Raw genomic sequence first — 22,568 nt, forward strand, 5'->3', positions numbered from 1 at the left:
TCCCCCCACACTAATATGCTTTAGAAATAAGTAAATATAGTAAATACAAAGCCGAGCAATCGGCTGAGCATGGCAGCACACACCTGTATTCCTTTGGCTCGGGTGGATACATACTGAGACCTTGTCTGGAAAAAAACCCAGGAAAATGTCAACGTCATAGCCCCTGTGAGTATAGAGTGTTGTTATAAGGGCGTGTCACAAAGTCCTGATTTCTCTCCTCAAAGCTCAACAGGCTCCCAGGATGGCCCCGTGAGCAATCCCAGCAGTAGTAACAGCAGCCAGGACTCACTCCATAAAGCCCCGAAGAAGAAGGGCATCAAGTCCTCTATTGGCCGCTTGTTTGGCAAGAAGGAAAAGGGCCGGCCTGGACAAATGGGCAAAGACTCACCAGGACAAGGTTGGTTGGTTTGCAGTAAGCGTAGGTGGGCTCTCGTTTTGTGTCTGCGTGCATGGCCAGCACCCAGATGCATTGTCCCATGAGTCAGTGCTGATGTGAACCAGCGAATCGATTGCTGGTTTTGTTCACTTGTTATGAACCATTAGCAATTCAGATAGGAGTTGCAGTTCTATATGCTCGGTTGCAAACAGCCATCACGTGTTACTTACTGTATGTGTGTGGCAGAGAGCTGCCTTCTGCCTGCTGGGAATGCTACCTCAGTTTCTTTTTCCTCACAGCTGCTCTCTCTGAGACAGAAAACTCATCTCAAGATGCCTTAGGGCTCAGCAAATTGGGAGGCCAGGCTGAGAAAAACCGTAAACTTCAGAAAAAGTAAGTTTTTATAGCCTCTAGCTCATTGAGCAGTTTTCAGGGCCAACGGGGTTGAGATATTTGCTGCTTATACATTAAATGTTTGTTTGTTAAGCACAACACATAACTGTATATGCAGTATCTTTTGAAAGAATAACTATTTTTGCCTTTGAACTTTACACTTTCTGGAAGATTCGCTTTAAAAGTCCTCACAGAGGTTCCCAGTTGGCCACAGGAGTGGGAAATTGCTGGCCTCAGCCATCCACACCCCGTCACTGCCCAGGCCAGTTCCTCTCTCCAGGCACCTGCCCTATGCTCAGTTTTCTCACCTATAAAATGGGAGCCCTTGTAGTTCATACCACATATGGCCTTTAAGAGTATTAAATAGGCTTGCTCCCTGTCCCTGTCCCTATCCCTGTCCCTCCCTCTCTCCCTCTCTCCTTCTCTCTCTCCTTCTCTCCCTCTCTCCCTTTCTCTCTCTCCTTCTCTCTCTCTCCTTCTCTCTCTCTCCTCTCCTTCTCTCCTTCTCTCCCTCTCTCTCTCTCTCTCTCTCTCTCACACACACACACACACACACACACATATGCACCTGCACGCGCGCACATACACATGTCTGGGGGAGCTCTGTATGCAAACAAGGGGCTGTTGTAACTGCAGGCCCTTAAGTGGGTGTCAGTATACATGTGTGACCTGTCTTTGTGCATTCACTGTGTTGCACTGTCTCCTAGTTTCTGTTCTTTTATCTCACATAGACTCTACATTTCGTAGTCCATGTTAAATTTTAATTCTAAACTAAGTCTCTCCTCCCCCCCCCCCCCCCCCCACCTGGAACTTGAACTCTGGGCCTAGGTGCTGTCCCTGAGCTTCTTTTGCTCAAGGCAAGCACTCTACCACTTGCGTCACAGTCCCACTTCCCGTTTCCTGGTGGTTAATTGGAATTAAGAGTCTCACAGACTTTCCTGCCCAGGCTGGCTCTGAACCATGATCCTCAGATCTCAGCCTCATGAGTGGCTAGAATTATAGGCGTGAGCCACTGGTACCTGGCTAAACTAAGTCTTGAAGAACTGGGGCAATGGCTTAATGGTAAAGTGCTTGCCTACCATTTGCAAGACCCTAGATTTAGTCCTCAGCCCTGCAGAAAAATAAATAAGTGAATGAACTAGTTGAGCTCAGTGGTTCCTGCCTGTAATCCCAGCTACTCAGGAGGCAGAGGTCAGGAGTATTGAGGTTTTTGAGGCTAGCCTGAGGAAAAACACAAGAGTCTACCTGAAAATAATAAATAAGGCTGAAGGTGTAGCTCAAATTTTTTAGGCTTAGCAGTCAAATCCCAGTACCTACCCACTCTGCATAAAAGCAAGCAATGTTTGGAATAACTGTTAATAAGTAAGGAGTGTGTATTTACTTCTCAGTTTTCTCTGAAGTAGACTAGAAGGTGAGTTGACAACACTCAAAACCTGAATAAGGGACAGATGCCTGTGGCTCACGCCTGTAATCCTAGCTACTCAGGAGGCTGAGATCTGAGGATCGTGGTTCAAAGCCAGCCTGTGCAAGAAAGTCTGTGAGACTCTTTATTTCTAATTAACCACCAGAAAACTGGAAGTGGCACTGTGGTGTAAAGTGGTAGAGCACTGGCCTTGAGCAAAAGAGCTCAAGGACAGTGCCCAGGCCCTGAGTTCAAGCCCCATATGGACCAAAAAAAAAAAAAAAAAAAAAAAGAGAGAGAGAGAGGGAGGGAGAGAGTCTTCATCTATTAAGCTCATCAAAGATCACAGGCTCACGCCAGGTGATGAGCGCCTGTTTCTGATTGTTCTGACTGAGACGTCTCATGGTGGCCACTTCTGCATGCCTGAGAAACTGCACTGAGCTCTGGGGCCAGGATTGCACTGTGGTTGTGTGAGTCCTTTCCACCAGAGCCCAGCTTTTCTTTCTTCTTGTTCTTTTTATCTTTTTCTCTCTTTTTCCTTTTTCTTTTGACAGTACTGGAATTTGAAGTTAAAGCTTCATAGTTAGTAGGCAAGCACTCTACCACTTGAGCCATACCCAGTTCCTTTGTGCTTAGGCTATGTTCAAGAGAGGGTCTTGATTTATGTCCAGGCTGTGGTCCTCCTATTTGTGCTTCCCTTATTGGCCAAGCTGACAGCCATGTGCTCCCTTGCCCACCCCATTCCCCCCACCCCCGTAGCTTGGCATGGTAAGTGTGTACCATCACACCCAACCATTGGTAGAGATGAGGTCTTAAACGAACTTTTCCGTCTGGACTGGCCTCAGACTACAGTCCCTTGACCTCTGCCTCCCAAGTAGGTAGTAGTACAGGCTTGAGCCTCCACACCCAGTGTCTAGTTTTTCTTTTGCTTCTGGAGTTGTCGATTGTGATATGGGCCTCATGTCACTCACAGGCTGGCACCGCACCGCACAGGTGACCTCTGTGCTGCTAGCAGTAGTGCTGGTACTCAGCCTGCCCCTCTGCAGATGGGTGTGTGTAGAGCGTAGAGCTTGGTTTGAATGTTCTTATACTTTCATTGCGTAAACGACAATTTAGGTAGTTTTTGACTTTGTGAAGCGTCATATGAAACTGGGCCTTTTGCCTCTTAGCAAAGGTGTTTCATCAGCCACCCTATTGTGAGAAACAGCATGGTCTGCAGCAGTGACTTTCTCATCCCACCCTGCAACCAGGAAGTTTGTATTTCTTGTATGAGGAAAAAAATAGTATAAACTTGCCAAAAATGTGTTATTTCTCTGAAATATATTTCTCAGGAGGTGTTCTTGAGCATTAGCTGTATGAAGATAGATGAGTACCTGATTGAACTTATGTCAGGTGTGTGTGCCTGTGAACGTGTGCCTCTGTATATGTTGTGGTACAAAGGCAGGTTTTTTTCTGAACCATGAAGTTCAGATATTTGCTTGTGTGGCTGGGGTGTTCAGATGTCTGCCTGCCTGTCTGCCTGTGTGGCCATGGCTGTATCTCAGTTGGATCTTTGTACTGTATAGCCACATGTGGAGAACATATGTAGGTTCTGAAATGCACTGACAAATAGCGGACATTTCAAAGTACAAAGGTTGCTCATCTGACTACAGCAGGCACTTTTGTCTGTCAACGAACCTGAGTAAAATGGATTTCAGTCAAAACTTCTCTAGTTAAAAGAATAAAAAAAAAGTTCAGCTGGGCACTGGTGGCTCATGCCTATAATCCTAGTTGAGATCTGAGGGTCCAGCCCAGGCAGGAAAGTCTGTGAGATTATCTCCAATTAAGCACTGGCAAACCAGGAGTGGAACAGTGGCCTAAAGTGGTAGTGCACTAGCCCTGAGCTAAAGGAACTCAAGAACAGGACTCAGGCCCTGAGTTCATGCCCCACAACAGACAGAAAAATAAAATAAATAACACTGGACATTATTCTTTTTCTATTTTTTGGGGGGTGCTGGAACTGGAGCCTAGGGCTTTGGTGTGTTAAGTATTTTACCACGAAGCCCTTTCCCTTGCTTGGGGCATTATTGACTTAAGAATGAAAGTTTGTGTCCCCCCAAGTGCTGTTGGCTGCCATTGTCCCCTACCTGAGAGGATGCTCTGCCTTCTGAGTTACTACTAACCTTGAGGGTGTGCCCTTGACTTCCAAGCTGACGTGGGTATGCCAGGCCTTGCGGGCTTACCTGCCAGCTCGTGTTGTGTTTCATGAGGCACTAGGCTTGCCGAGGTGCGCACTGTGACTCTAGCCAGGGCCCTGAGCTCAGATGTCTTTCTCTTCTGTGGCTGGAGCAGCACCTGTAGTTGAGCTCCCTGGGCAGTAGGAGCCCAGCATCCCTCCTGCCCCTCTGTGGCGTGGAGCATGCACTCTCTTGAGGGCGACTGCTACTCAGTCATTCCAGGCTCAGGTCTGCACTGAACTTCTGAGACTGTTTTTCTAGTCTAGTGACATCGGAGGCCTCCATCCTTCCTGGGTCCCTGCTGCTCCCAGACTTCCAATGTGTTTTCTGTCCCTTCTATCAAGAATATTTAGCTCGGGGCTGAGAAGGTGGCTCAGTGGTAGAGTGCTTGCCTTGCATGCATGAGGCCCTGGAAAAAAGCTGGAAGTGGCGCTGTGGCTCAAGTGGTAGAGCGCTTGTCTTGAGCTGAAGAGCTGAGGGACAGCGCCCAGGCCCAGAAAAGAGTGTTTAGCTCCTGGTCTGGAGCATGTGAGGGATGCAGGATATAGCCTTGATTTTGGGGCCACAAACAGGTGTCAGAGCAAAGACAGCCAGGTCTTGTAGGAATGATTGGGAAGGCGGGCTATGGATTAAGCTCCGGGGTAGAGTATATTCAGCCTGCACAAGGCTCTGGGTTCATTCCCACATACCAAAGAAAAGTCAAGTTGACATGAAGATGTGTCTGAAGGCAAATTAAATGTACCTGTCTCCACTCTAATGCTGACTTGCCTTCCAGGCTATTCATTTTCTAACTGGTAGAAGTAGATAAGATGCAGTGAGCATCAGTATCATCTCCCACAGGCAAAACCATGACTGGGGTTTGCCATTGAGCCCTGTAGAGTATTTTGACTGTGTGATAGCATGTGGCAGGCCTGATTCCTTTGCACGTCTAGCCCCATGGCTGGTCTTGCGTTCTTGTGCCCTTGGCCTTTCTGCACTGAGGGAACTGTTGCGTTTTAGGCTTCTTTTAGAAAGGAAGCCTGTGGGTTAGAGCACAGAATGACCCAGGGAGTTCATTTAGCTCAATAACTGTTAACTAGAAACTGCCAGGAGATGCTTGCTGCTTTTAGGTCAAAATATTTTCTTTTTTTTTTTTTTGGGGGGGGGGGGGTCCGGTCGTGGGGCCTGAACTCTGGGCCTGGGCGCTGTCCCTCAGCTCTTCAGCTCAAGGCTAGCGCTCTACCACTTGAGCCACAGCGCCACTTCCGGCTTTTTTCTTTTTGCTTATGTGGTGCTGAGGAATTGAACCCAGGGCCTCATGCATGCAAGGCAAGCGCTCTACCACTGAGCCACCTTCCCAGCCCCTAGGTCAAAATATTTTCAACATTAAGAATCTATAGCTGGGGACATTGGTGGCTCACACCTGTTACCATACCTACTTAGGAGGCTGAGAGTTCAGGATCACAGTTCAGTGCCAGCCTGGACAGGAAAGTCCATGAGACTCTTATCTCCAATTACCCACCAGAAGTCCACCAGTGACGCTGTGCCTCAGAGTGGGAGAGTGCTAGCCTCGAGCAGAAAAGCTCAGGGACAGTACCCAGGCTCCATGACCAACCAAAAAAAGAATCTATGCTTTTTGTCTGTGAAAACTCTCACAGAGATAAATAGATGCCTGTGTCCTGACGCACGTGTATTTCTTCCTGCTAGACATTGTTTGAAAGGGTAGTAGTTGTGTTTATCCTTAAATGTCCAGCCACTGTAGTGTTCTAGAAACTGGCTATGATGGTTGGTTCAGCTAGCATGTCCTCACATGGACACATGAACATTCTTGAAGATGTGCAAAACTGACCATGGGGAATTGTGAGGGAAGAGAAAAGAAAGAAAGGGAGGACAAAATAGGGTTGTATAAAGCTGTATAAAATGTTAAAGGACAACAATGAGGAATTCAACTGTTACACTTGGGGGCGGGGGGGGGCTGAGAGGCTGGGGCAGGGGTGCTGGCGGGGATGCTCCTAAAGCTTGAACTGGGCACTGTCCATAAGCTGGACCTCTACCACTTGATCCACAGCTTCATTTCTGGCTTTTTTTCTGGTTAATTGGAGATAAGAGTCTCACAAACCTTCCTGTCTAGGTGGCTAACTGTGATACTCAGATATCAACCTCTTGAGTAGCTAGGATTACAGACATGAGTCAGCAGCATCTGACATTATTACACTGTTGAAAGTGCTCAAAGAGAACTCCTTTAGACTTGCATCTCACAGTGATTCTTTTGGATGCCTCTCATCATAGGCACGAGTTGCTGGAGGAAGCCCGAAGGCAAGGCTTACCTTTTGCTCAGTGGGACGGGCCCACAGTGGTCGTATGGCTAGAGGTACTTCCCTTTTATATACCATATTTTGTGAACTGGTTTGTGCACCTTTGCACGGTATCCCTGACATTCTGGTCTCCTTGTCCCCGTCTCCAGCTCTGGGTTGGGATGCCCGCCTGGTATGTGGCAGCCTGCCGAGCGAATGTTAAAAGTGGAGCCATCATGTCAGCTCTGTCTGACACGGAGATCCAGCGGGAGATTGGCATCAGCAACCCCCTGCACAGGCTGAAGCTCCGCCTGGCCATCCAGGAGATCATGTCGCTGACCAGCCCGTCTGCCCCACCCACATCCAGGACGGTAAGCACACAGGCAGCTTGTCCTTGGGAAGAAGGAAGCATCGTCCTTGCCTTGCTCCTGGAGTCTTCAGAACCACACCCAGGGCAGTTCTAGTTTAAAATGTCAGTATTCAGATTTACTGCTACTTGTAGTTTGTGGGAAGTGAGCAGTCTAAAGAACTTAACTTTACAAAATGCTTTGGGCTGAGAATGTAGCTCAGTGGGTGAACGCTTGCCTAACACACACAAGGCCATCGTTCAGCCCAAACCAAAACCAAGCTTTTGTGAGAGCTTAATGAGAGTCAGATACAGTGATATGTGCCAGTAATGAGGTAGCAGCCACTTGGGATGCTGAGGTAGGGGAGATTAAGAGTTCAAGGCCATACAGTGAATTTGAGACCAGCCTGGGCAACATTCTTGCCCAAAAAGACCTCCTAAAAAAACAAGAAGTTAGGAGCCAGGCTCTGGTGGCTCTTGCCTGTAATCCTAGCTACTCAGGAGGCTGAGATCTGAGGATCACAGTTTGAAGCCAGCCCAGGCAGAAAAGTCCATGAGACTTTTCAAGTTAACCAGCAGAAAAGCCCAAAGTAGTGCTGTGGCTGAAATGGTAGAGTACTAACCTTGAGCACAAAAGCTCAGAAACGGCATCTGGGCTGAGTTCAGGCCCCAGAACTGGTACCTGTCTTACTCTTCCCTTCTCGCCCCTCCCACCCCCCCAAAAAAAGCTAGAAGTTGATAAATTTAAATTTGGGTGTAGCTAAGAGTTGGTGGCTCACGCCTGTCACCCTAGCTACACAGGAGGCTGAGATCTGAGGATCCTGGTTCAAAGCCAGCCGATCAGGAAAGTCCATGAGACTTTTACTTCCAATGAACCACCAGAAAACTAGAAGTGGCGCTGTGGTTCAAGTGGTAGAGCACTTGCCTTGAGCTGAAGAGCTCAGGGATAGCACCCAGGCCCAGAGTTCAAGCCCCATGACTGACCCTAAAAATAAAAAATTGGATGTATCAAAGTTGAGTCAGTGTAAGGGCTTTTCAAGGAAGGAAAAAATTAAAAATTACTATTTATGTGTGTACTTTAACATTTTCTGCTTATTTTATCATTCATAATTAGTTGTTTTTTTTTTTTGGCCGGTCATGGGGCTTAAACTCTGGGCCTGGGCCCTGTCCCTCAGCTCTTCAGCTCAAGGCTAGGACTCTACCCCTTGAGCCATAGTGCCACTTCCGGCTTTTTCTGCTTATGTGGTGCTGAGGAATCGAACCAAGGGCCTCATGCATGCAAGGCAAGCACTCTACCACTGAGCCACCTTCTCAGCTCCTCATAATTAGTATTTGCACTGTAATATAAGGATATTGGCTAATCAAATTTTAGAGTATAAATGCTTTTATTTTCTGTGTGCCAATCCTGAGGCTTGGGCACTGTCCCTGTGCTTTTTTTTGCTCAATGCTAGCACTTTACCACTTGAGCCACAGCTTTACTTCCAGCTTTTTGGTGATTAATTGGAGATAAGAGTCTCATGGACTTTCCTGCCCATGCTGGCTTCAAACTGTGATCTCAGCCCCCTGAGTAGCTAGGATTATAGACATGAGCCACTATCACCCGGCTAAGTTTTTATTAAATCATAAATATAGGGCCAGAGCCCCTAATGCTCCTTCCCTGGGGGCTGTATCCTGCTGCGACTGTAGAATGGTCTATTCTACTTCATAAAAATAGGATGTGCACTGAGGAAAGTGAACTATACAACTCATGGGAGCAGATGGGAGATGGTCTAGGAGAGAGCAAGGGAAGGGAAGACACTGTACAAAAGGATATTTCCTTTTGTAATATACTCATTACCGGACTCCCTCTGTGTATCACCTTTATATAAAGTAAAAAAAAATATGAACTTTCTTTTTTTTTAAATTTAATTTTATTTTATTTGTGAACATACTGTACAGAGGAGTTACAATTACATGGGCAGGATAATGCGTACATTTCTTACCAAGCATTGCAGCCTCCTCCTTTGTTTACCCTTCACATCCCTTCCCAGCCTCCCCCCTACCCCCAATCCTGAACTTCCTTTTTTCAGTCATGGGGCCTGAACTCTGGGCCTGGGTGCTGTCTCTGAGCTCTTCAGCTCAAGGCTAGCGCTCTACCACTTGAGCCACAGCACCACTTCTGGCTTTTTCTGCTTATGTGGTGCTGAGGAATCGAACCTAGGGCTTCATAAGCACTCTATACTGAGCCACCTTCCCAGTCCAAAAATCTGAACTTTTTAAAAAATGTATTTATATTTTTACTGCCCTTGCTCCCTAGAGCTTGGCATAAACTTTCTTTGGACTGTGGGCCCCAGAATGGCCTACCACAAGTACATGTGCTACCAATTGGGGCGGCCGCGAGCTGCCTGATCTGTGTAACACTCACACTGTGCCACCATTATTTTTATTTCTTTTTTCAAACTTTTAGCCAGTCCTAGGGCTTGAACTCAGGACCCGGGTACTGACTCTGAGCTTCTTTTCCTCTTTCTGCCACCTGAGCTAGTGCGCCACTTCTGGCTTTTTCTGTTTATGTGATGCTGCAGAAGTGAACCCAGGGCTTTATGCATGTTAGGCAAACATTCTACCACTAAGCCACATTCCCAGCCCAACCATTATTTTCAGAACAGAAATTAATCTTTAAACATATCACAATGCATATTTATTTGTTAATATATTTTGTACTATATATCGTAACTATTTGAAATAAAGTTTCTATGAAAAAATTTAAAAAAGAAAAGGTTTGTGGCCCAGTCATGATAGCATATCTACTCTTCCCTCTAATATATGGAAATTCAGTTCTCAATACAAGGGTCTATTAAAAGAAAAAAATACAAGCTGGGTGCCATTGCTTAGGTCTTTAATCCTAGCTACTTAGAAAGCTGAGATGTAAGGATCAATGTTTGGAGCCAGCCCAGACAGACAAATCTAAGAGACTCTTAATTAAGCCGCAAATAGCTAAAAGTGGAGGTATGTCTTAAGTGGTGGAGCACCAACCTTGGGTAGAAAAGCTCAAGCAGAGCTGTAGGCCCTGAGATCAAGCCCCAGTACCAGCAAAAAAGAAAGTGGGGTCGGCGGGGGTTGGGAAATAGACTCATCCTCATGATGTTAGGTGATGTTTAAGTAGGACTTAGGGAGTCAGATGTTTGACCTCTTGAAATGCTTTGTGGCATCCACAAAGTGCTGCTGATAACATAGGAAAGACTGCTCACTGCTCCCAGAGCGTTCTGATTCTTCTCAAGCAGGAGTTTTTCCTGCGAAAATGAGGGGAGCTGGGCATAGTGTTTCACATCTGTAATCCCTGCATTCAGGAAACAGAGACAGAAAGGTGGAGAGTTTGAGGCTAGACTGGGCTATATATTGTCTTTTTGCTTTTTATTTTCTCCTTTAAAATAGACTCCAAAATAATAAAGTAATGGTACTTAGGTTATGAGTACAATGCTTCTTAGTCAATATCACCCCTTTTGTGGTTCTTGCCCATTTTCTTCCTCCTGTCCTACAAATCCCTGTCTTTTTTTTTTTTTTTGGCCAGTCTTGGGGCTTGACCTCAGGGCCTAGGTACTCTGAGCTTCTTTTGCTCGGAGGCTAGCACTCTACCACTTAAACCACAGGGCCATTCCTGGCCTTTTCTATTTATGTGGTACTGAGGAGTCAAACCCAGGGCTTCATGCATGCTAGGCAAGCACTCTACCACTAAGCCACATTCTGAGTCAAGTCCTTATTAAAAAGCAGCAAGCACTCTCTCTCAATCTCTCTCTCTCTCTCTCTCTCTCTCTCTCTCTCTCTCTCTCTCTCTCTCTCTCCCCTCTCCCCCTCCCCCTCCCCCTCCCCCCTCTCTCCCTCTCCCCCTCACTTCCTCACCCCCAACAAAATCTAAACCTAAAGGGAGAAGAGATGAGCTCACTGGTGCTGATGTAATCATTGTCACAGTCTGTGATTTGTTTGGCTCTGTAGGACCCAGAGGCTCAGGACTTAAGCAGTCGCAGTTGTCCACCAAACTTACCTGTATTACTGAGGACCTTCTCCATGTGAGGAGTCCTCGGGATTCCTAAAGTGTTCTTCTGGTTGAAAATGTTGAAAGAGTCTGGATACCTGTATTGGTAGCTCCTCTGTGGGCTAAGAGAGGAAGGATTGTGTTTAAGTCTTGCAAAAAGTTTGCAAGACTTCTACTTCAACCAATAAAGCTGGGTCTAGGGTGGTATATATTATCTAAGCTACCATGGAAAGTGTATCTAGGAGGATTGAAGCCCAAGCCAACATGAGCATAGAGAGAGACAATCCAAGCGATGCTTATAGCATTCTCTGGAATCCTAGCTACTCAGGAATCTGAGAGAATTGAAGTTTGAATCCAGCCTGGGCAGGAAAGTCTAAGACTCCAATGGACCACAAAAAAGCCAGAAGCAGAGCTGTGACTCAAGTGGTAGAGCACTTGCCTTAAGCAAAAAAGCTCAAGGACAGCACTCAGACCCTAAAAGGCAGCTCTTCTGGTGAGTGTAGCAGTGATTGCCTGAGACGAGGCCTAGCCACGTCCTCGCTGGCAAAGGTGAGACTGAACACGGGATGGCTCCACCCTTGTCTTTAGTCTGCTTCAGAGGGAAGAACTCTGGCTACGACCTGACCCAGGCCTGCAGTTACTTTATAATGTACAATTTTTTTTCTCGTTTTCTTTTTTCTTAGAAGAATCATGGAAATGGTGCTAGGCACTGGTGGCTCTCGCCTGTAATCCTAGCTATTCAGGAGGCTGTGAGATCTGAGGATCCTGGTTCAGAGCCAGCCAGGAAAGTCAAGGAGACTCATCTTCAATTAATTAACAAAAAAACAGAAGCAGAGCTATAGTGAGAGTGAAAAAGCCAAGTGAGAGTCCGGCGCTGGTGGCTCTCGCCTGTAATCCTAGCCGAGGCTGAGATCTATGGATTGCGGTTCAAGCCAGACCAGGCAGGAAAGTCCATGAAACTATCTCCAATAAACCACCAAAAAACCAGAAGGCCTAAGTGGTAGAGCATTAGCCTTGAGCAGAAGTGGCTCATGCCTCACTCATGCCCCATGATGGACCCACCCCCCCCAAAAAAAAAAAAAAAAAAAAGGAAATGAGCACTGAGCTATTCTTCCTGCCTGTGGCTGAGAGATGTCTTTTTCCAGAAAAACTGCTTCCCGATAAGCTGGGTGCACATCCGTGTGCGCTTTCAGACCCATTGCGGGTCCTGACTAAGCGCTCCCGCCATGCTGCAGGCCCCGTGGCCACTGCCCCTACTCCGCGGCGGTCAGGCGGTCCCCACCTCACAGCGCTTGGTTTTCATCCTCATTGGTTGGTGCCCCGCCCTGAACCTTGCAGCCTCTCTCTAGCTATGGTCCTCACCCTGATGCCAGCAAAAGCAGCCTTGGGGCCAGAGCTGTGTTCCCCACTCGTTCATCTTCTTTTGGGTTTTGGAGTTTTGTGGTGCTGGGGATCAACACAGGGCCTAGTGCATCCCAGGCAAGTGCTCCACCTCCAGCCCAGAGAGACCGTTAGTGAATTAATCTGTTAACTGATGGAGAATGATGCAGAACTTTGAGAAGCATAAAATGTGTGTTTTTCCTCACTTGTTTACTTAACTCCCAAGGTAAGCATGGTGACCTCTATCGATGGCAGTGTCCATGGGTGTGGCCGTCGTCCAGGGGGCGGGCTTGGTTTGCTGTGCAGGGTAGCCTGTGCCTCAGGGCTCTCTCTGTGCCTGTGGCTTATGTGTGTGCCCCTCTCCTCTTTGTCACGCTTCCCTGGCCCTGGATGTGGCTGGTGGACGGGGGTCACCTTAGACCACAGGAAATGTCTGGTTAACTCACGAAGAGATGGAAACGCTCGCAGCCACACCACAAACGGTCAGTCACGTCTCGGTGCCCGCTCGCGCTCCCCGGTGCTTGTGCCCCGTGGTCGTTTGCCCTGTTGTGTCCCTTTACATTTGGCTGCTGGAGATAAGCATTCCCTTTAGGTTATTCGCTAAACACATAAAGTAGCATTTGCATTTGTTCCAGATTTTGCCAGTAACTTAAAATTCGCAGACTTGATCTGTTAGGACAGATGCGATTTCCTCCTCCTTTTGAAGAGCCACAGTGTAGCCCTCCGTGGTGATTGTCTTGCCCCAGCGGTCTCCTTTCATGGATTGCTTGGCATGGGAAGTCTGCAACTTGCATGAACATGACATCGACAGGTTGCATGATTTTGCATGATGCTGTCATACTCGAACGCTTTACCCGGTTTTCTGCACAGCTAACCACTGACATCACCGCAGCTCACCAATACTAATAGTTGTGTTCTCTTGCATTCCTAACCACGTACCATCAGGAAGATGAGGAGGGAAGCTGGGCTCAGGTTGGAGTCTTTCTATATTCTTCACTCTGTGTGTGAGCAACAAAAAGCACCTGAGTATGAAAATGTGCCACTTGCATTCCTGGATGTTTTTAGTCTTAATGTAATTGTAGTAGTAATGATTTAAAAGCACTAGTCAAGCAATGCATAGGATTGAAGTGCGTCTCATGGACAATTTTGAACATTTCCCATAGGGAACTATGATAATGACTTTAAATGACTGTAAGTCACTTTGTTTATCCTAGGACCTTTTACACAAAGTTCCTGGCTTGGGCAGCTCTTGAGATTATGTACCTGGCACTCTTTGTGACTTTACTTCTAATATCTACTTGTGGAAAAGTCGGAGATAAATCTCCAAACCCAGAAGTTAGTGTAGTGCCTTTTCCATCTGTTCCCAGCAAAAAGAAAAAAGCCCACAGCTCCATGTTTTGCTGTGTACCATCCTAGTAGCATGTTGATTTGAAGATGTTATTACTAAGGGAATTCTCAGGAATTCAGCCTCCTGTTGTGTTGCGTACATTTGAGTGCGCAGCTTACTTCCATGCTGAGGCAGCTGGGGTCAGTGGAGCGGCTGTGTCTCCTCCACTTCCCCAGTGTGGCCAAGGCCGTGCTGTGGCGCCAGGAAGCCACAGGTGCATCTGGAGAAAGTACAGATTGTCCCATCGGAGCTCCCCGGCTGGCAGGTGCTGCTCGAAACAGCCACCTGTTTCTCTTTCTTGTATTTTTCCAGTGCAGTGAGTTGGTTGTACCACCTCTTGTTTGTTTTCAACAAAGGAAGAGAGTAGCTAGAAAATCTGGTTTTCCTCTACCAGGTCAGCCAGCAGTGTCCGTCGGCGAGTTGAGCTGGGACCAGCTTGGAATTACATACACGTTATACACTTATACACATGACAGAACATCACCCCACTTCAGTGAGAGCACCGGCATACACCCAGACGTGAAGTGCAGACTAAAGAAGAGGAGCATTTTTTGCAGGGGCAGTATGAATGCAAGCAGGTCAAATCCCAGTCTACAATTTTTATTTTTTTAAAGAGACACTAGAATTAGAGATGCACTGTGTATGTGCGGAGGAAGCTTGGGTGGCGCTCACACCCACCACCAGAAAGTCTCCCCGCACCAGCTCTCAATCCAGGGCGACCCCAGAGCCATGCCTGCTGTCGCTGTGCGAGTCTGGAGCATGCCGCCGGCCATGAGGACGCCGTCCCCCTCTAGCAGCCGCAGTGTGAGCAGGACAGCCGCACTTCCTGCTGTCCTGTACTCAACATTTGCAGCCACACGGCTGTGTTCCCTCCACCCCAGTGTGGCCAGTCGTGGCTCCCTCCCTTCCACAGGCCGGGGGCCTGTACTGGTCTAACTCGTGCTAGTAGTTGGTTGTCAGCTGCCTCAGAAATGTATGTGGGGTCTGCAGTGTGCAAGGGAGGAGGAGGAGGCAGAGCAGAGGCCAAGGAGGCTGCGGCCTTCCTCTCCTTCCCTTCATCACACAGTTGTTTGCCACTCCCACCAATTGAGGAATACCAAGAGAAAGCGTTACAGAGCCTCACTGCACACAGACCTAGGACTGCTTCTCACTCCACTTCTTGAGAGGAAGTAATGAGGGTTTTCTGTTAGAATTGGTGTGTTCTTGTTAGAAGGCAGCCATTCTTTCCAGCAGTACTAGAGGCCACTGTGAAAGGCAGAGGCAGAGTGAGGCGAGGACGCCGCAGGCGGGGCGGGGCCGGGTGCCTGTGGAGGTGGTGGAGGGCATCAGGGCCTTCCTGTGATAGGCGGGGGGATACCACACACCTGTTTGCTGTGCCATCCTGGTCAGTATTCTGGGATGGAGGCATATTGTCATTAGGAAGTAGCTGTAGTATTAGAAAGCTGGCTGATGTGTAGGAATTGTGTATTAGGCACCTTTGCTGATTCATGGCTTAGTGTTGCCAGCTAATTTCACAGACTCTTTTTCCACACTGGTAATTGTGCCATCTGCTCCAAAGGAGCTGTGTTCTTTCCGCCTCCTACGACCGTCTGCCTTTTCCTTTCCTGTGGTAGGGGCCAGAACTTGAGATGCAGTGCTGCTGCTTGGCCCTTCATTGTAGGGAGCGCCGCTGGCCTGCCCTCCAGGGGAACGCCCACTCCGGCAGCTCTGAGAGCTCTGAGGGCGACTGTGTTGCCTGGGTCTGTCTCACTCTCATTAGCACACCTCAGTTGCACCGTGGTTTCAGTGTGCACTTGCACACGTGTTTGCAGTGACATAGTCTGTTTTGTCAGTCTCTCCATGGGGAATATTTCACGTTTTTTCCCCCACCAACTATTGACTCAACCTGTGTTCCAATGTATCATTGGCCATAGCTTCTATTTTAATGTATTGATGGGATTTGCTAATATTTTGTAAGTTTTCTTTGCATGGGTGATTATGGTGGGTTTCTAGACTTTTTACTTTTTATTTATTTGTCTTTTTTAAGACAGGGTCTCACTACTTTGCCTAGGCTGGCCTCCAATACCTGGGCTTAAGCAGTCTTCCTGTCTCAGCTTCCTGAGTAGCTGGAGCTACAGGTGTGTGTCACTGCACCTGGCTTGTTGATTCCTAATTGACTTCTCTTGAGGTCAGAGAATACACATTGTATGGTTTTAGAAATGTAAGTATATTAAGAGACTAGTGGTATAGCTCAGTAGTAGAATGTGTGCTTAGCATGTGTGAAGCTATGGGTTCAATCCCCAGAACCACACATGCGACAGAGGTGTGTTCTAAAACCAGGCATGGTGGCATGCCCAAGTCCCACCTACTTGGGAGGCTGAGGCAGAAGGATCACTTGATCATAGGAGCTTGAGGCTGTAGTGCACTGTGCCCATCAGGTGTTAGGTTTGGCATCAGTATTGCACTCCTGTCCGTGGTCAGTAGTGGAAGCAAATCTGAGTGGCCTCTGTACTCCAGTCAGGGCAGCATGGCAGCATCCCTCTAATTAGTTAATTGGCTAATTAATATTCTGCTGGGTGGTGCTTATATAAAATATAACCAGGTTAAGCTGGTTGATTGTGTTGCTTTAGTCTGTATCCATCATGAGTCTCCTGTTCTCCCATCTCCCCTCCCTTCCCCCCCCATTCCCTGAGGAACCCATCTCCCCTTCCCCCATTCCCCGAGGAAGAGAGTTGAAGTCTTCTGGTAATACTTGTATTCTGATTACTATTGTGTATTTGCTTGTTTCTCCATTCAGTCCTGTTAGCCATTGGTTTATCACTTTTCTAAAACTATTTCTAAATTAACTTACTAATTTTGAAGTAATCAGATGTTTTATCTAGGAAAGAAAAAATATTAAAATCAAAACCAGATAGAGATCATATTTAATGAGGAAAGTTGAATTCTTCAAACTTGTTCATGAGTCGTGACCATTTCTTGTTATGTTATTGAATTAAAAACTATTTCAGAAGGAGAATTTATTGTTAGTTACCGCTTTAGTGTGGTTTGTTCATTTTATCCCAAATGAGTTGTAAGTTCTTAATGGTATGATTCCTTTTATCTGAAATTTTACTAACAAATTTAAAAGATGGGGACAGAGATCAAGTCATTTGGAACTTGAAACCATTGTCATTAATCTATGGTAGAACGTGGAGTGGCTTAGGAATCTGTACCTAATGGCACTCATTTCTTCCAAGCAGACACTCGCCTATGGGGACATGAACCACGAATGGATTGGCAACGAGTGGCTGCCCAGCCTTGGGCTCCCCCAGTACCGCAGCTACTTCATGGAGTGCCTCGTGGATGCCAGGATGCTGGACCACCTGACCAAGAAAGACCTGCGGGGGCAGCTGAAAATGGTGGACAGCTTCCACAGGTCAGTCAACGCGGAGGTCCTACCAGTGGACTAACAAAGAGACTATAGTGCCACCTGATTCTTCTCTCTTTTTATAAATAGAAACAGTTTCCAGTGTGGAATTATGTGCCTGAGAAGGTTAAATTATGACCGTAAGGAACTGGAAAGAAAAAGAGAAGAGAGTCAGAATGAAGTGAAAGGTAAGCTCCTGGTGCCTGGTGGATGAGCACACCTCTGCTGCCTGCACCAGCTGCCTTGGGTGACTGCTGCCTGCTGTACGGGGGCCCGAAAGGGTGCTCGGCCAGCACTGTGAGGAGAGGGCAGGAGAGAGGGACTGCTCTTGAAAGCTTGGCATATCTTTGTATGTGGGTGGTGTTTTCCCTGTGACTTTAGTTTTCCTTTTGTTGTGTACAGCATGCATTCTCTCACGCCCAAAGGCTGTGCCTACTGTATCGAGCACGGTGGAACAGGGGTGATCGGGTCCCTGATGCTTGCTCACTGGGCTGAAGTGTGAGGGTACAGTAGCACAAAGGGCACTCTTTCTCAGAGAGAGGGACACAGGCCCACGCCGCTTCCAGCCAGCCTTTGAGAAAGGAGCCTGTGAGAAGGAAACGGGCTAGGAGGGCAGGGCGTCCTGCAGGAAGGAAATGGGCTAGGGGGTGAGACACAGGGCATCCTGTGGGAAAGAAATGGGCTAGGAGGCTCAGGGCGTCCTGTGGGAAGGGAACAGCTAGGAGGCGCAGGAGCACCTGCTGCTCATGGGGCCTGCTTCCCTTGTAGCGCCCTCCAGTGACAGGGACAGTCCGTTTGCCTCTAAGTGAGACCCTAAATGCTAGGCCCCGGGGAAGGAGGTCAGTGGAAGTCAGGAAGTCAGTGGTGACCTGGCCACAGTGGGAAAGGCCAGCCCTAGTGAAGCAGCTAGTGGGGGTGGGGGGCACACCAGGCGCTGTTCAGGACACTCCATGGTCAACCACATCCTCATCGCAGGCCAGTACCCGCTCCTCTCTGACTTACCTGGGAGACCTAGATAGAAACACGCTTGAGAGGCTGTGCTGCTCCACCGCAGCTGAGTGATGTGTGCAGGGCACACTTGAATACGCATCACCGAACTTACACAGCACGGCACGGCACATGGCCTCCCACCAGGAAAGGCATTGAAAATGACATGCGTTTTCTAGGTTCTTTAAATTTTCTTTTTTTTTTTTTGCCAGTCCTGGGGCTTGAACTCTGGGCCTGGTGCAGTCCTTGAGCTTATGTGCTCAAGGCTAGCACTTTAGCCACAGCTCCACCTCCAGCTTTTTTTCTTTTGGTAGTTAATTGGAGATAAGAGACTTACAGATTTTCCTGCCTAGGCTGGCTTTGAACCACAGTCCTCAGATGTCAGCCTCATTAGTAGGATTACAGGTATAAACTACTGGCACCCAGCTAGTTCTTTCTTGTTACACAACTGATAAACTCTGATTCTGAAAGTGATCATAATCAATAACATCTGATTTAGATACCAATGAGAGCAAATTTAATGATTTAATTGAAAGCCACATTCCCAGCTGAAAATTCCATTTTTTAAACAAATTGTCAACTACAAGGTCTCACAAGAAGAATGTGGATAGTTTTCTTTTTTTTTTTAATGCTGGTCCTGGGGCTTGAACTCAGGGCCTGAGTGCTGTCCCTGAGCCTCTTTGTGCTCAAGGCTAGCGCTCTGGAGATGAGAGTCTCACAGGGACTTTTCTGCCCAGGGTGACTTCTAACTGCAATCCTCAGCTCTCAGCCTCCTAAGTAGCGAGGATTATAGGCATGAGCCACTGGGGCCTGATGATGTGGATAATTTTTCACCTAGAGGATCTTCTAGCAGTAGGGAACTGTCTCCTTTATCTATTGTACATGAATGCATCCTTACATTAAGGGTGTCGCAAAGACAGCTTGCTAGGCTAGGATTGGCAGCCCTCTGGTTTTATCTTCCTCCGTGTGTGTGTGTGTGTGTGTGTGTGTGTGTGTGTGTGTGTGTGTGTGTGTGTGTGTGTGTGTGTGTGTGTGTGTGTGTGTGTGTGTGTGTGTGTGTGTGTGTGTGTGTGTGTGTGTGTGTGTGTGTGTTCGTGCCTAGACAGTATCCCTAAGCTTTTTTTTTTTTTTTTGGTACTGGGGATCGAACCCAGAACCTTGCAGTTGCTAGGCAAGTGCTTTGCCCCTGAGCTACAGCCTAGCCCTGCTATCCCTAAGCTTTGTGCTCAAAACTAGTGCTCTACACTTCTGGCATTTTGGTGGTTAACTAGAAAGAAGAGTCTCATGGGCTTTCCTGTCCGTGCTGGCTTCAAACTGTGATCCTCAGACCTCAGCTTCCTGAGTTGGATTGTAAGCATGAGCCCCTAGTGCCTGACTTTTCACCCTTTTAAAAAATTAAGTTATAACTGGTCTAAACTTCTGGGCTCAATTTCGGAGTCCCTAAATTTTCCAGCAAGTGCTACTATACCCAGTTCAACTTTGTTCCTCTTACTTACCATACATGGCTTTGTCCAATAAGCAAAAACAGTACATGACATGGGGGGGGGGGCTTAGCAGGCTGTGAGGTGTCATCTGGCAATGTCTTTGGCCCTTGGGGTCCACGCCTGGTTTCAGAAACAAGGGCGCCTTTCTCCTGTGCGGCGGGAGTGTGCAGAGGCGGGTTTGGGGGCCTTGGAGTATGCAGATGTGGGGTTGGAGGCCTTGGAGTGTGCGGACGCGGACTTGGGGCCCTTGGAGTGTGCGGACGCGGGCTTGGGGCCCTTGGAGTGTGCGGACGCGGGTTTGGGGGCCCTTGGAGTGTGCGGACGCGGGTTTGGGGGCCTTGGAGTGTGCGGACGCGGGCTTGGGGGCCGTGGAGTGTGCGGACACGGGCTTGGGGCCCTTGGAGTGTGCGGACGCGGACTTGGGGCCCTTGGAGTGTGCGGACGCGGGTTTGGGGCCCTTGGAGTGTGCGGACGCGGGTTTGGGGGCCTTGGAGTGTGCGGACGCGGGCTTGGGGGCCTTGGAGTGTGCGGACGCGGGCTTGGGGGCCTTGGAGTGTGCGGACGCGGGTTTGGGGGCCGCAGTGGCACTGCTCACTTCTTTTACAGATGTGCTTGTCTGGAGCAATGACCGAGTGGTGCGGTGGATCCTGTCCATTGGTCTCAAAGAGTATGCAAATAACCTGGTGGAGAGCGGTGTCCACGGCGCCCTGCTGGCCTTGGATGAGACCTTCGACTTCAGCACACTGGCCCTGTTGCTGCAGATTCCCACGCAGAACACACAGGTGATACCCCAGGCCCATGTGTCCTTACCCTACTCAGCTGGGGCTTTGATTGTAGACACCCAGTGGTTTATTTCAAGGATGAAAAGCCCTCAGACAACTAGCAATCAGTCCCTTCTCGTAATCTGTAATAATGTTCAAAATCAGCAAATGTTTTCTTTCATGATTTTCTCCATTACCTCTTCATTTTCTTTCTTTCTTTCTTTTTTTTTTTTTTTAAAGCGGGGGGGGGGGGGGGTCCGGGTCTGGTCGTGGAGCTTGAACTCTGGGTCTGGGCACTGTCCCTCAGCTCTTGAGCTCAAGGCTAGCGCTATACCACTTGAGCCACAATGCCACTTCCGGCTTTTTTCTTTTTGCTTATGTGGTGCTAAGGAATTGAACCCAGGGCGTCATGCATGCAAGGCAAGCGCTCTACCACTGAGCCACCTTCCCAGCCCAACCTCTTCATTTCTATTGCAAGCATGTGCTCTTATGATAGAATAAGGATGCTTTAATTCTAGTACATGCATTTGAAAAAGTGGTGTGTGTGTGTGTGTGTTCCTGACTAAAAGAGAAATTTTTAGGTATGCCGCATAGAAGTTTTAATTTTACTTCTGTGTTAATTTTCTTATGTTATTCTTCATGACTCATGAACACAATTGAAAATCTGCAAATTTTTATTACCCTACAGAACGTTGATTATCTTTTCCAATACCTTCACCCACCCACACAGCACACTTTCTAAAGCTCGTAATTTCCAACACATGGGTCCCTGTTCTCTGTTGTGTGTCTACAGGTTGCTAGTGTCAGGTGTTATTATGAATCACTACGTTCCTAGTAATGATACCACTTATTTGTTTATTTATTTAGTAGTAGTTCTAGGGCTTGAACTCAGAGCCTGGGTGCAGTTCCTGAGCTTCTTTTATTCAGGTGTTAAGTTTATCATTTGAGCCACAGTTCTACTTCTGACTTTCTGGTGGTTATTTGGGGATAAGAGTCTCATTGATTATTCTGTCTGGGCTGGCTTTGAACCACAGTCCTCAGATCTCAACTTCCTGATAGCTAGAATGACAGGTGTGAGCCACAGGTACTTGGCTCAGTAAGTGCTTTTTATAAGTCTTGGTTTAAAAAATAAATGCAGGGCCAGGTGCTGGTGGCTTATGCCCGTCACCCTAGCAGAGATAGCCAGCCCCTGGAAGGAAAGTCCATGAGACTCATCTCTAATCAACTACTGAGAGCCAGAAGTGGAGCTATATCTGAAGGGATAGAGTACCAGCCTTGAGCAAAAAAGCTCAGGGACAGTGCCCATGCTTTCAGTTCAAATCCCAGGTCTGGCACAAAATAATAAGAGTAGTAGTAATAATAATAATTGCATTATGTAAATAATTTTCAACTACATTGATGAAGGGATTGTTTTGTTATTTCAGGCTCGAGCGGTCCTGGAAAGAGAGTTTAACAACCTTTTAGTCATGGGAACTGACAGGAGGTTTGATGAGGTAAGTTTCAGCCTAATGGTTTGGGGATTTTTATTGGTTGGTTGGTTGTTTTTGTGATGCTGTTGATTAAAGACAGGGCCTTTTCACACTAGGCAGATGCTCTACCACTGCGCTGCACTCACAGAACCTATGGCTTGAACTCAGGGCCTAAATGCTGTCCCTGACATTTTTTGTTCAAGGCTAGCGAACTAACACTTGAGCCACAGCTCCACTTTGGGTTTTTTGCTGGTAATTAGTTATAAGAGTCTCACAAACTGGGGCTGGGAAGGTGGCTTGCATGCCTGAGGCCCTGGGTTCGATTCCTCAGCATCACATAAGCAAAAAGAAAAAAATTGGAAGTGGTGCTGTGGCTCAAGTGGTAGAGCGCTAGCCTTGAGCTGAAGAGCTGAGGGACAGCGCCCAGGCCCAGAGTTCAGGCCCCAAGACCGGACCAAAAAAAAAAAAAAAAAGAGTCTCATAAACTTTCTTACCCAGGCTGGCTTCAAACCGTGATCTCAGATCTCAGCCTCCGAAATAGCTGGGATTATAGGAGTGAGCCACTGGCACCTGGCATGTCTGCTTAAATTTGTGATGTGTGTAAGGTACTTTGTTATATTTAGGACTGTGTATAAATAATGTTGCTTTAGGAGTTGAACTTTCATCTTGCACACTCCTTAGCAAGTAAACAACACAGAGA

General features: G+C 47.6%; 1 protein-coding gene across 11 annotated transcripts in view; it reads left to right on the top strand.

The window, feature by feature from the left end:
- Ppfia1 (PTPRF interacting protein alpha 1) overlaps nucleotides 1-22,568 on the top strand; it is a 101,165-nt gene that overhangs the window by 72,862 nt on the left and 5,735 nt on the right. For 5 of the 11 annotated variants that reach the window (XM_070009651.1, XM_070009655.1, XM_070009652.1 and 2 more), the window contains 10 exons: nucleotides 225-397; nucleotides 676-769; nucleotides 6,656-6,737; nucleotides 6,831-7,031; nucleotides 12,815-12,877; nucleotides 13,341-13,367; nucleotides 17,001-17,176; nucleotides 17,258-17,355; nucleotides 20,245-20,420; nucleotides 21,824-21,892. In XM_070009651.1, the coding sequence (XP_069865752.1) occupies nucleotides 225-397; nucleotides 676-769; nucleotides 6,656-6,737; nucleotides 6,831-7,031; nucleotides 12,815-12,877; nucleotides 13,341-13,367; nucleotides 17,001-17,176; nucleotides 17,258-17,355; nucleotides 20,245-20,420; nucleotides 21,824-21,892 (1,159 nt within the window). The remainder of the gene's footprint in view (nucleotides 1-224; nucleotides 398-675; nucleotides 770-6,655; nucleotides 6,738-6,830; nucleotides 7,032-12,814; nucleotides 12,878-13,340; nucleotides 13,368-17,000; nucleotides 17,177-17,257; nucleotides 17,356-20,244; nucleotides 20,421-21,823; nucleotides 21,893-22,568) is intronic. The other 6 variants (XM_070009657.1, XM_070009658.1, XM_070009661.1 and 3 more) reach the window with 2 other exon arrangements.

This window comes from Dipodomys merriami, unplaced genomic scaffold (assembly GCF_024711535.1).
Source record: "Dipodomys merriami isolate MVZ:Mamm:240054 unplaced genomic scaffold, mDipMer1.0.p SCAF_78, whole genome shotgun sequence".
Lineage (NCBI taxonomy): Eukaryota > Metazoa > Chordata > Mammalia > Rodentia > Heteromyidae > Dipodomys > Dipodomys merriami.